This window comes from Podarcis filfolensis (assembly GCF_964270895.1).
Source record: "Podarcis filfolensis genome assembly, chromosome: 3".
In the NCBI taxonomy this organism is placed as follows: domain Eukaryota; kingdom Metazoa; phylum Chordata; class Lepidosauria; order Squamata; family Lacertidae; genus Podarcis; species Podarcis filfolensis.
Genome location: NC_139606.1, coordinates 39,785,842 through 39,803,515, shown reverse-complemented (window position 1 = coordinate 39,803,515; position 17,674 = coordinate 39,785,842). Strand labels below are relative to the sequence as shown.

Below are 17,674 nucleotides of genomic sequence, written 5' to 3'. Positions count from 1 at the left end.
ATACTTTACCCCCCAGTACATGCTTTTTTGAGCATGCCTTGGCTGCAGAAATGTATTGCAAAATTCAGAGATGTGCAAATTTTGAAAGGAGGGTTGCATTATGGTTCCCATGTGGTTTTGGGAAGTATGAGCTAGGTAGATTCACCTTTCAGTGAGAGATGAATCGGTTTTTTCCACCATCCCAACACAAGGGGCCCTGAGGTGAAATGCGACCAGAGTGTGGAGGAGGGGGGGAGGTTAACCCTTTGCCCCTGCTGCAGTCCTGGTTGGAATCAACACACACACTTGCAGGTCACAAAGGGAGGAAAGCTTCTGGTGCCGATGGGAGCTTTTCTCCCACTGCAAATTTATTTTGTTTAAAGCATTTCCAAACCACTTAATATTTCAAAATTTCTAAATAGTAAGTTCTATGTACAATATAAAAACGATGCCTTTTAAAACCAAAGTACAGCTTAACACCAAGGAAACAGTGTAACAGCATATAGCAGCAACTAAAACAGAAATTCAGGGGATTCATACATGTAAATCAGTTGCTCAGAAGGGAAGGTGGCCCTCAAGCTGCGTAATCTTCCCCATCCTTGCTCTATCCACACCTCCTGAACTTCACAGCTGCAGTAGTTGTTTCCCCACCCAGTTTTCCATGTTCACCGTTGGAATTGTGTCCTCCCCCCAACCCACTGGGATGGCAAAGAAGCTGCACTGCTGCAGGACACTGGATCATCTGAAGGACAAAACAGGCAATATATTAAGCTTTCAATGTGTAGTGTTTTTCTTCTTTTAACAATGCCAGTTCCCTGGGATTGGAAACTCAGGATTAGAGGATTGCCGCAGAGCCTTGTTCTTCTTCTTTCTTTGGTCTTGGTCAAATGGCTGCAGGCTTTACTCAGCATCATAACACAGTTACTCGACTTGAGCACAACCAACAGATGCCCATGGGCGTCCTTTCGTTTTCCTGAGAGTCTCCAGCAATCGCTAGAGAAGAGAATAACACTGCTCTGGTTCCCCTCAGCAACTCCAGCCACTGATAAACCTGATGGACACAATATCTGCAGATGGCTAAATTTGGCCATGAGAGCATTTATAATAACCGGCGAGGGCAAACCGCGAGTCAGCTGGTTTGTCCATTGTGATGCCTTAATTCCTGAAGCATGTAAGACATATCGCAACACACTTTGATCTGTGTACATAATCTACATTGACCTTTCGATTTTGCTTCTTGTAATGCCAAGGATCACGGAACCGTAGGCTTGCGACTAACCTTCCCCTTTGGTGCGATAATAGAGAACAAGGCTCCTTTTCAGTGTCAACAAAACAAGAAATGATATCTTTCAGCCCTTAAAAAGTCTGACAACATCAAGCAGTGTATATAGTTAATTCCTGGTCATGGGAATTTGCTGTCCCCAGGCCAGACTACAGATAATGAATTATGTCAGTGAAAAGGCTCTGGTGGCCGGTTCTTTTCACAGAAAAAGTGACATCATCTGTGCAGCTCTCTGGCAATAAAGCCGAACCAAAAGCTATATGGCAGGAAATAACAGACAGATGTCTTCCAGGGTGCATTTGATCTGTTTCAAAGCCTGATGTAAGAAGTAACAAAGTGGGGCTCTGCTGCATCGCCGCAGTTCTCGCCTCCTCATTTTGTCTTCTAAACATTTGGAGGCAAAGCCCCCAGCCCCATTGGAAGTGCAGTTTATATATATAGCTGCATGCACATGCACACACACACACACACACACACACACACAGAGAGAGAGAGAATAATATAATAGGCTCACTGGTTTAGATCAGAGGTCTGTCTGGCCCAATATCCTGCCTTTGACATCAGACTTCATTAGTTGCTTGAGGGTGTGTGCAAGCCAGCACAGCATTATTATGTAACAGAGTTAGTCCATTCATTGAATTGGTATAACTGGTACTTCACTGGGCTATTCATTTGTCTCTCCTGAATAAGCAACAGGGATGTTGTTGTGTTGCTGATATATGGGAAAAAGTTTTAACTGTATATTTTATCTTTTAAAAAGACATCTAAGTAGTGGGGTGTGCCTGGTGCTGCCTGGGAATCTGTAGAAACTATTTTTTTTTTTAATGGATTGTGTAATTCGTGAGTTTGGATATGTCACACCAAAAACTGGGCAAAGTCACAACACAGTTAGGTCCTCCATCTTGATTAAAAATGGTGCCCAGCACCCAAACTTTGATGAAGACTATGACCCCTGCACCTCGTGAACCCTCATGCTGAGTTTGGTGACAATATCTTGAGAGGCGCCCAACAAATGGACAAAGTCACATTTTTGTCCACTATCTTGATTCAAAATGGCACCCAGAAACCAAACAGTGACAAAGCTTGCCACCCCCACCTCAGAAACCTTGATGCCAAATTTGGCATTGTCATCTCGAGAGGTGGGTGGACAGACAAGCAAACTTTCCAAATATATAGTACAGTACTTAACCCGAGGTACCACTGTAGATGCAAGTAGAGAACCTCGAGCCTAGGGGCTGAATGTGAGCCTCGAGACCTCTTCATCTGCCCCTTGAAACTCTCCCCAGGTCACATCCCTCACGGGCTTGCTCCATACCCAGAATTGGCTGTCCTTGAGGCCTTATAATGCCTCATGACTAGATGGAGGATGGAAAGTGGCCTTTGTGAGTGTGTGTGGAAACTCACATACTGTAGAAAAGAAACATTTGCATGTTTTTCTCTGCTTGCATTTGCTGCTGGCAGACCCCAGAAAGTTGCTCAGAAGCAAATACAGTCCTCAGGTTGAAAAAGGTTTCCTACCCCTGTATTGCATCAGGGCCGGTTCAAAATATGAGGCGTGCCTGGGCAAAGCATCATCTAGTTGGCCTTCTGTTGTGTTGATGGGCTCCTTGGATTTTCTTGGTGGCAGCAGCACTCCAAAGGTGGAAGCCGCCACTTAAATTTCCCACAAAGCCCTGGGATACCCAATATTCCCACAAAGCCCTGGAATACCCAATATTCCAGTGTATTGTGAGAAATTAAAATGGAGACTCATGGTCCCAGTTTCTCATTGTGAAGTGTCTAGGACAGGTTTTAGTGGTGGTGGTGAACAACCCTGTGGGGAGTCCAGAGGCCCTAGCAGCTGCCCCAGGATGCTGATGCTGGGCCTGTATTGCATGTAGATATGTTGTCAACATGGATGATGAACATCTGAAAGACACATGCCATACTAGCCTAAATTGCCAGAAACTGAAGAGAACTTTTCTTTTGGATGTGAGAGATAACGTTTGCAGCTGCCTGAGAACAGGCACCTGAAATCCTTTAGAGGGCTACCTTGTGAGTTTTTATTTACGTTCTTTGTCAGGCCCAGTGCACAGAGTCCTTTAAAATTTAGAAAATGTACCACTGGTATGACCACAACACTGCATTGGGGATCCATGACCTTATCTTATTTCTGATCCTAGTACGCAGCAGCTGTTGCACTATTAATAAACTGAATGAGGACTACAGAGTGCTCATGTCCAGAGTTTGACAGTTACGGGTGTAGCATAATCAGAAGAAAAAGTCTGGACTTAGTAAACTTTGATCCCCTGTTTCATGGTGCCTGTAGTCATGTACCCCAAGCTGTGCACCATAAGGGCTTGAAGAGCCATCTTGGGAAGTTAATAATATCCAATAAATCTTGAATGATTTCATGAAGAACTTTATTTATGAGTGGTGCTATTTGTCTTCAGCATTGCTAGGCTCCTTCCATGTGCAATGGTCATTATATAATTGAAGAAACAGATCTCTTAACAGCAGAGTTCAATTATTATCTTACACGGCTCATCAGTCAGCTAGGAAACAAAGTTGTTGGTGGCTAAAAGGCAATGATGCTTTTAAGCAAAGAAACAGTTGGGCTTCATGAGCATCTTATACTGAACCTAAAATTAACTAGCTAATGGGCTGTTGCTTCCACCCAGGGAATGCTCAGATTGCTGGTGGTTAAACAATTATGTATGTGTTGCAAATCAGTACTTTTAACCCAAATAATTACTACAACAGCATCCTATGCAAAGCAGGTATGCCAGAGCTTTGAAGACAACATGCTAGGGACTAGGAATGCCCCAGAAGTATTTGCTTTCCTGGATCAGACCAGAGGCCCATCTAATCCAACATTCTCTTTCTAACAACAATCAGTAAACCTTTTCTGGAAGCCCAGCATGCCCAGGTTCTTTCAGCTAGACTACTATCATGTGTTCAGTGTGGGGCTGCTCTTGAAAGCTGTTTGGAAGGCACAATTACCGTATTTTTCGCCCTATTGGATGCACTTTTCCCCCTCCAAAAATGAAGGGGAAATGTGTGTGCGTCCAATGGGGCGAATACAGGCTTTCGCTGAAGCCTGGAGAGCGAGGGGGGTCGGTGTGCACCGACCCCTCTCGCTCTCCAGGCTTCAGGAAGCTATCCGCAAGCCTTGCACGCCCGGCAGGAGTTCCCGTGGGCTCATAAGCTTGTGGGCAGCAGCCTGCAGCCCGAAGCACGGGGTGCGCTCCGGAGCTCGCCCCGTGCTTCAGGCAGATGTCCGCAAGCCTTGCGCGCCCGGCGGGAGTTCCCGTGGGGTCGCAAGGCTTGCGGACAGCAGCCTGCAGCCCAAAACCCGGGGAGCGCAGTGGAGTGCACCCCGGGGCGATCCGGAGGCAGCGGTAGGTGAAGCACAGGGCTTGCAGCACGCGGCGCGCGACTGGAGGAGGCGGCTCCCTTATCCACTGCCGCCGGGCTGAGCTCCGCGCTGGCTAGCTCTCAGGCTGGTGCTTTGCGCCCAAGCGGGAGAAGGCGCACCTCTTGAGGCTGGGAGAGTGGAGCGCGCTGAGGGAACGCGGGCCTGGCGCGCGTTGTGGGGGGGAAAGCGCACACTAATGATCCTATTGGAACTGGACATCCCTGCACCTTCACTGGAGGTCCCCACAGAAGCTGCCTTGGTTCCTAGAGGGCTATCAGATGCCTGGCTACCACCTACAGGGCCTCAGATGGGGAATTCAGAACTGCCCCCAAAGTGCCCAGCTTATGCATGGACACCATTGGATACAGCCCATAGTACGTCAGCAGTCGAAAATGCTGCTATTTCATTGTTTAAGTAATTAAATAATAGTAGTAGTAATATTAATAATATTGTCAATTTGCAGGCTCGAGAAGACGTGATCCATATGCTGAAAACAGAGAAAATAAAGCCTGAAATTCTGGAGGCGCACTATGGCTCTTCAGCTCCAGAGAATGTCCTCAGGATATTGCACAGGGATGCGACCCTTGCCCATGAGAAATCAACAGGGGAAGATGTCTATGAGAAGCCAATTTCAGAGGTAAGCAAATTACTTTAGGAACCTTGAGTCAGGGTGTCCTTTTCATTTTGACTTGCATTTGCGATTTGCTTTACAAAATACCATGACTGAAGGCATGGGCACATCCCCAACCTTGCATGTCTCTGTTTTCCTCTCTTGCACCACATGTTGCAGTGGCAACACTTGCGTACGTAGATACCTAATCTGATCCTCTACAGTGATAGTGTGTTAGCGCTCAACACGTTGCATGTTTGCAAAGTTTACGAGAATTAAAAATCTAAAAAGCAGACTTTGAGGCTGTGATTGGAGAAACACATGCCTTTGAGTAAGAGAACACTGTGAGAATTACCTCTGAGGAAACATGCATGTTCTGAATGTGGAACCAAGGGCAACAGTATGTTACCATTTGCAAATTCCACAGCAGCACAACACACCAGTGACCAAACCACTGTGATATCTGTATATAGTCCTGTGAAGTTGACAGTGTTTGCTCTCAAACAGGGATGGAGAACACTAAGCCCAGGAGCCAAATGTGGCCTGTTGGCCTTGAAAGCGTAAGCCCCAGGGATATTGTGGGGTTTGGGGTGTGTGAATCACCCTGTGTTCCAAATCCCATTTAGTTATTCCACAGAAACTTCTAGACTTCTGATTAACTTGCTGACTCTATATAATGGATGACTATTATTACAGAATGGGTCTCTGTGCTAGGCATAGATGCCAAAGGAAGACTTTTTCTCCATTTTTTTTTAAAGAGAGGGGTAACTGTTAGCTGTCATTGAGAACATTGCCATAGTGATCATGAAGTATAAAAGGGCAATCACAACTAATCTTCTTAAACTGCTCTGTACAGTTTAATTCTGAAGAGATTTAAGAGTGAGCCTTTAAACCTCACTGAGAATCTTCCCTTCCTTCACACTGAAATCTCTTTTCTCCTTCCAGTGAAATCTGAAATAGTGAGCCGAATAATCAGTCCCTTCCTTCAATCTAAGCTCTCATCAAAATCAAAATGTCAGTAGCTCATTGCTGAAGCAGCTTGGTATGGTTACAATTTTAACTTTTGCCCTCCTCTACATTTGATCTGTCGTGGGCAAAGCTAATGGGTATCAGTGGTGTTTATTACTAGTGACTGCTTATAGGCAATGAAAGAGGCCATGCCACGTTTACAGTAATGCAACATCCTTGTTCAGCAGATGTACCAATGTCAGCCAACAATGTATTTAACACAGTCCATTTTATATTTCAACCAACCAGCTGGACAGACTGGAAGAGAAGCAGAAGGAAACATACCGGCGCATGCTCGAGCAGCTCCTCCTGGCAGAGAAATGCCATCGGCGCACAGTTTACGAGCTGGAAAATGAGAAGCATAAACATACAGATTACATGAATAAGAGCGATGACTTTACCAATCTCTTGGAGCAGGAGCGTGAAAGGTGAGCATTAAGAGACAGCCTGTTGAATAAACTCTGCATTTCGGGGGTTATTCTGATGGGAAACAACGGGTTTTTCAAATACATTTTTCAGCAGAACTGCAGAATTCCAGATATCAGAGATATTGTAGAGAGGGAATTAACATTTTTAATATACTGTTTCTCACCACTTATTGAACTTTTTTGCCCAACCAAAACCTATTGTCAGTTCTCTGGTACTGTTGAATCCGTATTACCGATATGGGAATAATTCATTCAAGGCTGCAGAGCTAGTCTAAGGCTTAAAAAAATAAATAATAATTTGGGAACAAATATACAATCAATTACAGTTCCTCTCTGTTGCTGCCACACAAACCCTATGCCCAGCTGTATTAGTAGTAATAAAATAAAACATTAATTCAACCGCTGCCCATTTAAGATGTGTACCAGTTTCCTGTGGGTCTGGGGTGGTCTATATGCATGTTCTTTCTTTGTTTCAAATGAAATAAAAGTGGACCACATAGTCCAACACTTTTTCACATCTGAAGCAGAGTGGCAAATGGCACCCCCTACTTCTTCAATAGTTTCCACAGCCAGCGAAATTATTTTGGCACCCAAGAAAAGAAAATCCCACATATGCCTCTTCCCCACCCCTCTGACAATAAAACTACAGTAATAAATTAAAGAACTAACAACTTGGTGCCCTTTCATGATACCCAAAATCAGATGCCTGAAGCAGCTGCCTCACTTTGCCTAATATTAGGACCGGCCCTGCACACATTTTTATATAATGAATCCAATCCTCACTGATTCGCTCTGTGATTTCAGTGTGAATGTTTCAACATGCAAAGATACCCTTGGAGAAATAGTTTGGATTGGTATGTGCTAAATCATGATCTGGACGTATGTTTAGTCATTGAAAAAAATAGTTCAGGATGCACACTGGAAACATCAAGCAATGTCAATTTCAATATATAAAGAGCAGCAATCTGAATAATCTCTAGGATAACCAGTAAAAGAAACTGACTGGTTTATCCTAGTTTATCTGCTGTTTTGGTAGTGGTGATGGTACTCCATAGGGAATATATAACCCAATGGACTTATATCAGTTTTATAGCACAGTCAGTCATGGTTTCACCTAAAGAATGCTGAGAATTGTATTGCGATGAACTACTGAACATTTTATGGGGCATCTTCATGACATCATGAGAAAAACATCCTTCTCCTATGTTTTCCCTGTTCAGCCTCTATTCCCCATCCATAGCTCAGAAGATTTTACTTTTTTGAAGACAATAGGACAGCTGCACACTTTCCCCAGGCATAGATGACCAATCAGACAGCTGTCCACATGTTTGGGTTGGTTGTAGCCTGTATAAATTGTTCTAGAGATTCTCTCCTCTGAGATCTGTCTCTCCTCTCTAGGAATCGTCTCTATTGCTTTTATCTCTCCCAATTCCAAATAGCAGTGCTTTTATATCAGTTTCCATTAGAGTCTCCCCTGATGGGAGTCTACTTAGCTTGAACTACCACGGCTTTCTCTAATTGCTTTGCAGTGGCACCAAGATTATGGGTCGGGGACAAAGCAAAAACAGACACATAATTCCAAAGTACGTGCAGAGTTCAAGTGGAACTAAGCTAGCAAGTGTTTCTCTGTGTTCACATATTCAACGTTTGATTTTGATTTTTTCATAGTCTCTTACAGAGGGACTGTCCTGATTGGTTAAAGCAAATCACTGAAAATACAGGCAATTGATGAAATATATGACATCAGTTTTCCTGTGTAAACTACAGTTCCCATAATTCTTCAAGGGAAGTCATGTGCTTTAAATGTGCAGGGCCAGTGAGGATGTGATGGCTAGGGAGGAACAAATACACAATGCTCACTCTCCAGCCTCGCAGTTGTGAGAGAATGTCCCCAAAGGGCCTGAAAGTGGAAACACTGGCTTGCAGTTCTTGGAGCCGCTGTTTCGGAGGCCTTGGAAAACAAAACCAATGGAGCAACACTCTTCCTTATATTTCCCTGTATACAAACTGCTGGAGTTATTTAGCCTAGCGTAATCAGTTAGCTTTTACGTAAGGCTTCTTTGTAGGTTAAACCGCTGATAGTGATTGGATGTTTGAATTTTCTTAGCTCAGTATCCTCAAAGTTCTTTTCTCCAGTTGAAACAGTAGGGCCCAGGTATAGAGAAACGCTGATTAATTTATTCCAATACAGAGTACACACACACACACACACACACACACACACACACACACACACGTTATCCTGCTTCAGTGCTAGCGTCACAAATATGGTCTTTGTTAATGCTCCTGGTTCCACCCCCTCTGAAAATGCGTGGCTATAATTGTAGATATACGCAGGGGATCCTCGGACCCCCGGATCTTCCTCCTATGAAAACTTTCGCTCTTCTAATGACATTTTTTGCTCTCCATCCCAGCACCCCCAGCAAAGAAAGAACTGGCGAGTTTCTCAGTAGCCTGTGATAATACATTCCTCTCTGCTTCAGTCATCCTGGCACTGAGATGCTCCTTGGCTGCTCTTCTGGTGATGTAATGCTGGGACCGCATCACCTGCAAAGGAAACTGATCTGCATCTAATAAAGAGCGCAGGCCTCTTGAATCAGAAACGGGAGCACTGATGTTAGCGGATTTCAAACATCTCTCTCGTACCCCCCACCCACCCTTTGTGCTTTTGTTATTCAGGTTTCCTTCCCTTTCCCATGAGAAGCCAGCCCCAAGCCTTTCTTCCCAAAATGTTTTCATTTTGCTCCACTTTATTTCATATACATGAGATGCAGAGTGACTGTGGAGGTCTAAATTCAGAGAAAGGCCTTCTCCTATGATGGGCTTAAAATCTGCAGACTTCTCTCTCTGGGTTTGTGTGTTAAACAGAACGGTTGCTTTAAAAAAATTACAGCAACAGAGAATAAAAGGGCTATACTAGTGTCATTTTGCTGTCGGCTAGTTGAAGCTTTGTCAGAGCATGTAGGCCGAGATATAAACCACTGCTTAGACTCGCGCAAGTGTGTTAACCCAGGAATAGAGACAGATTGTGTGTTAGCCCAGATGGAGGGGGTGCCAACTCCCATCAGCCCCAGACAGCACGGCCAACAGTAGCTGACCCTGATCCCTGATCAAGCAGCTTTTGAAAGTTTGGTTCCACATAGGCATTGCCTAGCGGGGGGAAGGTAGCTCCTCATACAAACAGCTCCCCACACCCCATTGCCAGACTCATGTTGCTTCTTGACAGAAAGCCGTTTTTCATAGGATTGTTTCATACAGATAGAGAAATGCCGTCCTGTGTGGGCTGAAGGCTTCCTTCCAAGCCACTAGAGTTCCGCTCTCTCCTCCTTTTCTGGGGAGGGTTCTGTAGCAGTTCCTCCCTAACACTTGTCTTTGGCTCTCACCTTGTAGCCACTTTTGGGGGGCTTCCACCTTGGCCTACACCCAGTGGCGTAGCGTGGGGGGTGCAGGGGGGGCCGGCCGCACCGGCCGCAACATCTGGGGGTTAGGGTTAGGGGGCGCAAATCCACGGGTTAGGGGGCGCAAATCCACGGGTTAGGGGTGCAAATTACTTGCCTTGCCCCGGGTTCTGACAACCCACGCTACGCCACTGCCTACACCCCCTCCTCTGTTGCAGGAACCACACACCTGGCCTGTGAGTCAAACCAACTGGATTTACTTTAGAGAAACCTAAAGTGGGGCAAAATTCACCTTCACATAATACACTTGCCCCTTTCTGTTTCCCCCTTTTTTCTAGTGCCTCCACTGCTTTTTAAAAGCATTGCTGGGAGGCAATAGAGGCAGAAGGTGCTGTTCTTCAAGAAAAACAAGTATAGAGTCCCCTTGGGCCCAAAAAGCTAATTTTATGGTTCTTTGTAATCTGATCATAACTGGTAATTTCTAATAGCAATACACCTATAACAATATTTGAAGACCAAAAGCCAGAAGGTGGTTTCTTATATTAGGCCTACTCAGAGTAAACCCATTGGCTTTAATGGATGTGACTAACTTGGGTCCATTTATTTCAGTGGTCTACTCTGAGTACGGGACGTGGGTGGCGCTGTGGGTAAAACCTCAACGCCTAGGACTTGCCGATCGCATGGTCGGCAGTTCAAATCCCCGTGGCGGGGTGAGCTCCCGTCGTTCATTCCCAGCTCCTGCCCACCTAGCAGTTCGAAAGCACCCTTAAGTGCAAGTAGATAAATAGGTACCACTTTATAGCGGGAAGGTAAACGGCGTTTCCGTGTGTTGTTCTGGTGCCGGTTTGCCAGAGCAGCTTCGTCACGCTGGCCACGTGACCCGGAAGTGTCTGCGGACAGCGCTGGCTCCCGGCCTCTAGAGTGAGATGAGCGCACAACCCTAGAGTCTGTCAATACTGGCCCGTACGGGCAGGGGTACCTTTACCTTTACCTTACTCTGAGTACAACCTAGCAATTTGGATACAATCCAGAATTTTCATCTCATACAACATGATAGATTATATGTAAACATAAAATCTGTCACTTTAATTGTGCAAGGTGGTGTTTTTTTAATGTTCAGATACATTTTCTGCCCGTATCTTCTGAAGGTTTCATACGTTCTGTTCATTAGTTTTTCTCCCTTGATTCTAAAGCTATGATCCAGAGCAGCGGTGGGGGGTGAGGGTGAGCAGGACAGCACTATTGGGTGTTGTGGGAATTTATAGCATTGCAATTATTACTCCTCTCACTGTACAGTGATTAAAATCTGCAAGAACAAAAGAGCAGGAGAATCAGTGTAATATTCTGAGAGTTCTGGCATAACAAACCCTCTTTCATAACTGCTGCATATCACTGTTATATCTACAACACTGATATATATATTTCTACTTTTCTCAGGGATACCGTCAATATGTTGAATTTCTTGAATTCAAAGACAATAATTTAAATGAAAGGGATGATCTTGGAAAAGACACCCACTAATTTCATTCAAATGTTTTCTAATTTCCATAATGAATATTTAGAAACTGGTAAATGAAAGGAAAACAACAACAACTAATCCAGTTGTTCTTACTTCCAGCTGATCTTTAAGACAGCAGTTTATAGATGCTACTAAGACTGGATGGAAATGGTTTCGAGCTTCTGTATGGGTTGAACAGCTTTTAAGATTAAGGAGGGATAACTAGATAATTGTAGCCACATGATAACTAGACAGGGAGAAAGGAGGATGTCAGGACACTGCCTCAAAATAGTTTTGCAGGAGGGGACCACAACTCAGCAGGACAGCACATTCTTTGCATTAAGAATTCCCAGCTGCCAGGTTCAATGGCAGGCATCTCCAGATAAAAGGATAAAGTGATGGGAAATACTCTCATCTAAGAACTTGGAGAGCTGCTGCCAGTCAGAGAGTACAATATTAGTCTAGGTGGACAAATGTCTGATTTGGTATAAGTCAGCTTCTTGTGTAGTGAGAATTATGGCCTGCCTGATACTGTATTGAGCTTCCATTGGGTTATAAATTACAGCTGATTCATCTAATATTGTGAATGTTGTGAACATTTCTCTAGTGGAGAGTGAGTCGATGGCTTTAACAGGAGCTGAGAGTAGCCCAAGGATATTGCACTACAAGTTCCATTGACCTCAGTATGACTTACCGGTACTTCTGGGTAAACATGCCCAAGATTGCCTGGTAAGAGTGTGATGTATGATTCTGCAAAATAAGTATAAAAAGGAAATGGATTTAGGCAGTTTCAGAACACCACAATTATTTCTCTGTGTGTTTAGCATAAGGATTGATTTAGTGCCAAGTAGCATAAAAGCGCATGCAGCGTGGCTGACATTTGAAAAGGTAAAACAGCTTTGATTTTATCTGGAACCAGACAGATCATACAGCTTACAAAAATAAATAAATACATTGGTAGGGTTCTGTCATATTATGATTTGTAACTAACAGGGGCGGCTGTGGACATTGCAGGAGGCTAAACTAAATGACCCTCACTGGTGGAGGAACAGGGGTGCGGGGGGGAGTGCACCACCCCCGGTGGCATGATCCCGGTGAGGTGCCATCGCGGCTGCTCCCCCCGTGCTGGGTGCCACGCCCCTGCAGGCGGTGCACCATGCCCCAGGACGCGTGCCACACCCCTGCGGTGGCACGGCGCGTCCATGCGGGTGGCATGCCGCACACCCCGGGACACGTGCCACACACCCCGGGACGCACGTCTGCCATGCCCCCGCCTGCTCTCTGCCCCACCCCCCACTGGAGCTTGAAGCTCCGCCACTGGACCCTCAGGGTCCCTTTCAATCCTACAATTCTATGAAATGTCTGCCATAAGCTATAGTTTATGGTTTGCTCTTTTTGAAACTGAAATTTTTGGGTGAGGCATGTGACTGACAGTGCAGTTCTCTACACAGAAGTAAGCCCAACTGGGTTCATTGTGAGGTATTCTCAGGTAACTGTGTAGAGTTTGGTATTGCAACCTATGATTTCAAAGAGAACGGCACTGTATCATTCAATCAAATGGAAGGCTTGCATTGATGGAGGAAGAGGAATGGGACAGGATCAAAACCGCCCCCCAAGGGCTTTCCACACCACCATCTGGTCATATGCTTTGAGAAAAGCCTGAATTCTCCCCAGTCAAACAGAAATGCTTTTAAATAAAAAAGTGTCTAAGGTCATTACGTTTAGTTCATGAATCATACTCCATAAAAGGCAATAAATGCATAACAGGGAGATATAGAACAATTCACGGCGTGATTTAAAGAAGAAGAAAAAGCAGCGCCTCAGCCCATCAATTCAGAGGGAGAAAAAAGCCTCAAGAGAATAATATAATGTTTTATAACATCTGCCTGGAATGACCTGTTTTAAATAAAAGCACGGCTGGTGACTACGGCCAGTTGTTCAGCTTAAGTTTACTAAGTGAGGGGTTTTTAGGGAATATGATGTAAGTAATATAAAATGTATAGCCCAGAATCAGCACAGCTTGCAATCCTCTTCCCGCTTCCAGCATTCTTTTTTCAAGGATATGTTTTATTTCTCTTTATTGAATACTTTCCCAAGAGGCACAACATGAGTAATGCAATATATTTATATTAAAAACAGCCAGTTTTCCTTTTTCCCATGATTAAAAAAACCCACCCTTCCCTCCACCAAATGGGTTCTAGGAACTCATTAACATACATTAAGCACTGCACAGGTGGAAATCTGCAGGTTTGCATAGAAATATGATCATTATCTAGAAGCCTCACCTCTGAGCATACAGTAACCTGGAGCGTCACTAAAATACGGCTTCTTTAAGGATGGTGATTCCTTGTTTGCAGTGCACTTTTCATGGCAGCAAGTAAACGGGAATCCTGGGGAATAGTTGTTTGTTCTTTTGCAACAAGCATCTGGCTTTGTTTGTAGAGGATTTAAGTAATGTAGCCCAGGAATCTAGGAGTTCTGTGGGTGTTACCTTTACTACATTGCATGAGTTCCATTGCATGAGATAAGAAGCATGAAAAGAGAAGCCAAAGCAGGGTTTAATTGATGCAAAAGCACAGTCCTGAAATCTATGTTTAAAAGGGGGCTGAATCCTGGAATATAAGCAGCATGGTTGCAAGAAGAAGCTACTGCTTGTAAGTATGGAACCCAAAACTGGTGGCTGTCATCTCCTCAATTAATTAATGCAGACCATAAGGCACAATGCAGCATATGGCATATATGATAGCAAGGTAGTTTTATGGAGAGGGTGGATCTAAAACACCTGGCTTCAGTCAAACACAGTTGAAAAGATCTTATCAAGAGCACAGCCACACCATACATTTGAAGTACTTGGATGCTACTTCAACAGCCATGGTTTCCCTCAAAGAATGATGGGAACTGTAGTTGGTTAAGGGTGCTGAGAGTTAGCAGAACTGGGAATTACAAAACCACTTTTTAGCTCTCAGTCGGAGCAACCAGCAATCTTCCAGACTGACATTTGCTCTAATTTAGCATTGAAGAATGGGTTTTCCCTGGGAAAGGAGTGGGTCAAGAGGAAAACTGCTTGGACTCACTCCTTCTAGTCATGGGACAAGTGGGGACAAGCCCTAAGTGTTGCAGTAGTAAGTCCTTGGGGGTTGGCCAACCAAATCTGAGCTTTTGAGCAGCATGAAATACAGCTTAGGTGGATAAATAGGTGTTTGGTTGCTACTGATCTAGTTCCTAATTATTTAATTATTGTTTATACAGTAATTCGTGATTTATTTTTACTACTGCAATCTGCTTAGCGTTCTCACAGGAAGGTAGGGGGAAAATAAAGAATCAAATCTGTCAAGAAAAATACCTCTGGCGGAAATTAAACAGATGAAAACTGATAGCTCACTCAGTAGAGCACGGGACTCTTGATCTTGAGGTCGTGGGTTCGAGTCCCATGTTGGGCAAAATATTCCTGCATTGTAGGGAGTTGGACTAGATGACCCTTGTGGTCCCTTCCAACTCTACGATTCTATGATTCTGTGAAGTTTTTGCTAGCATGAAGATGCATTGATGGCGGGAAGCGCTGACCTGATTCGTCTTTTAAACTGCAGCTGTTATAAATAAGGGTGTGTGGAAAAGTTTGGTTTCAGATGATGCTACCAAACTTCCAGAAAGGTAGCACACCCACCTTCAGCCTAGCTTGGGGAAAATGCATATCAGCATGTCTTTCTTCACTGGTCATGTGAATGTACACCAAATGACATTTAATTCAATGACAGTGTAACCCAGATTTAGCTGCCATAGGATGACCCCCTGGAGACTCATAAAGTGGCTGATTCTATATAAATCAGGACTTGTTTGTAGAGTGATGCTGTTAGTCCAACAGCAATCTCATACCCTCAAGCATTATGTCACAGCTGTCTCTTAAATACACAACAATTGCAGACTGGATTTTCAGTGTTGTTTTTTAAAATTGCAACCCAGTTTTTTTTCTGAGTTACAAGCAGACTTTGGGCATGTAAATTCCTAAGATTGTTAACCTAGTGTCTATTTAGGAGATGTATAGCAACTATAATAAACAGTCTCTAGAAGACAGCATACCCTTCCTGTAATTTTTAGGTGGAGGGGGTCATTTCAGCTTCCATTGTCCTTTGTGCTGCATCTAGGATGGGAATCCATAATAGATAAATAATGGTTTTACTTTACTTTCATGCTGTGTGATTTCAGCTCCTTGGGCTGATTCTGAAAGGATTGCAATTGCAGCTTGAACACATGTTTGAATGGAACTGGCTGGAGTTCAATTAGTTTGGAAGAGGGGGGGATTTGGGGGGGGGGAGGATGAGAATACACTTCTATTGTACCTACCTTCCCCCCTACTTCCCCCCAAGCCTTTCTCTAGCCACTGTTTTCCTTTGCTTTCTGAAGTAGTGAGGCTCCACCCCCCCTCACTGCCCAAAGTTAAATCTGCACAATAATGAACCATATAAGGGAGGGATGACATCATCAGTGAGTGGTCCCAAGCTGTTTTGCACAACATTCACCTTTCATTGTTCTGATGACATGGCTGGAATGTGATGGCTAATTCCCTGTAGAGCAGGGGCTAAGCAGGGCCTGCAGACTAGCAAACTCTTGCAAAGAGAGGCAGGGAGGGGGAATCGAAAGTGCTCCTCATTAGGAGAAGGTAAGAAAACCGCACTCTGCTGTTTTGTTTGTTTCCAAAATGTTGCTTCTTGTGTATGCACATTTTTCAGTACTTGCGCTAATGGATTTGCTTGGCAAGAAGACTCTGCGAAGAGCCTGTTGCATGTAACAGGGAAGTACAGACATGTGCTTCGTTACAGCGGCAAATTAACTGCAGCTTTAAAAACTAGAACAGCTCGGATCTCCCTGTTGACTGACTTGGGGAGGGAAAGCTCTACCTTGCATCAAAACATAGCCTGCCTTTCAAGGTATGGCATGTTCTGACCTTGTAAATAGAGAGATGCTATGAAACTGAATCTTTCCTTGGAGTTACTTTGTGGTTCGGTTTTCATTTCATTGTGCAGAAGACAATTCACAAGTTCTTAAGGGAAGGATAACCTAGACCAAATACAGCCTTGGCAGAGCTTTAAATCTTTTGCTTCACATTGGCATAGATCTTTTTTTGCTGAACTCTGTACTGATAATTTCTTATTATGTAACCAAGACATTGAATTGTTTGGTCCTATAAGCATTCTGTGTTGTGAGTACTCTTTAGGTTGTAATCCTGTGCTTACTTACCTCGGAGTAGGACCCACTGAGCTCAGTGGGTCTTACTTCCGAGTAGGCTTGTGCTGTTAATGTGATTGCTACAAAACAGTGTGTTGGGAAAGCCTTCAGGGCATTTGAAACAAGTGAGATATCCCACTGCTCTAAAACAGGGGGAATTTGTCTTGCACTGTATTCAACAAAAGCAGTTGGTGTTCATGCTGGATTAATCTTTAACTACTTTGTAAAATGATTTTCTAGTTCCAGTGAACTGGAATTGTTTATTTCTTTGGCATAATTTTTAATAGGGCAAATCCCAAGGCATGTTCTGAAAGCACGTGGTAGCAGCCACCTTAAAAAGGTCAATAGCCTGGATCGGAGTCCACCTTGGAACCTCATTATTGCATCTTGAGTTTATTAATGGAAGAAAGGTGACATATAAGTAAAGGTAAAGGGTCCCCTGACCGTTAAGTCCAGTTGCGGAAGACTCTGGGGTTGCAGCGCTCATCTCGCCTTACCGGCTGAGGGAGCCGGTGTTTGTCCACAGACAGCTTCCGGGTCATGTGGCCAGCATGACTGGGCCACTTCTGGCGAATCAGAGCAGCACACGGAAATGGCGTTTACCTTCCCACCGGAGTGGTACCTATTTATCTGCTTGCACTTTGACGTGCTTTTGAACTCCTAGGTGGGCAGGAGCTAGGACCAAACAACAGGAGCTCATCCCATCACGGGGATTTGAAACGCGACCTTCCAATCAGCAAGCCCTAGGCTCTGTGGTTTAGACTTTAACAAACAAGGTTATTTTCAATGCTACCTTCTTTATCTGACCAGTCAAAAAACCTGAGTGGTGAATTGGGCAGATCATGCCTGCT

At 44.3% G+C, this 17,674-nt stretch overlaps 1 protein-coding gene across 7 annotated transcripts in view; it reads left to right on the top strand.

Moving 5' to 3' along the window:
- Window positions 1-17,674, top strand: part of FILIP1 (filamin A interacting protein 1) — an 83,957-nt gene that overhangs the window by 46,965 nt on the left and 19,318 nt on the right. For all 7 annotated transcript variants that reach the window (XM_083608119.1, XM_083608117.1, XM_083608114.1 and 4 more), the window contains 2 exons: window positions 5,122-5,295; window positions 6,526-6,704. In XM_083608119.1, the coding sequence (XP_083464245.1) occupies window positions 5,122-5,295; window positions 6,526-6,704 (353 nt within the window). The remainder of the gene's footprint in view (window positions 1-5,121; window positions 5,296-6,525; window positions 6,705-17,674) is intronic.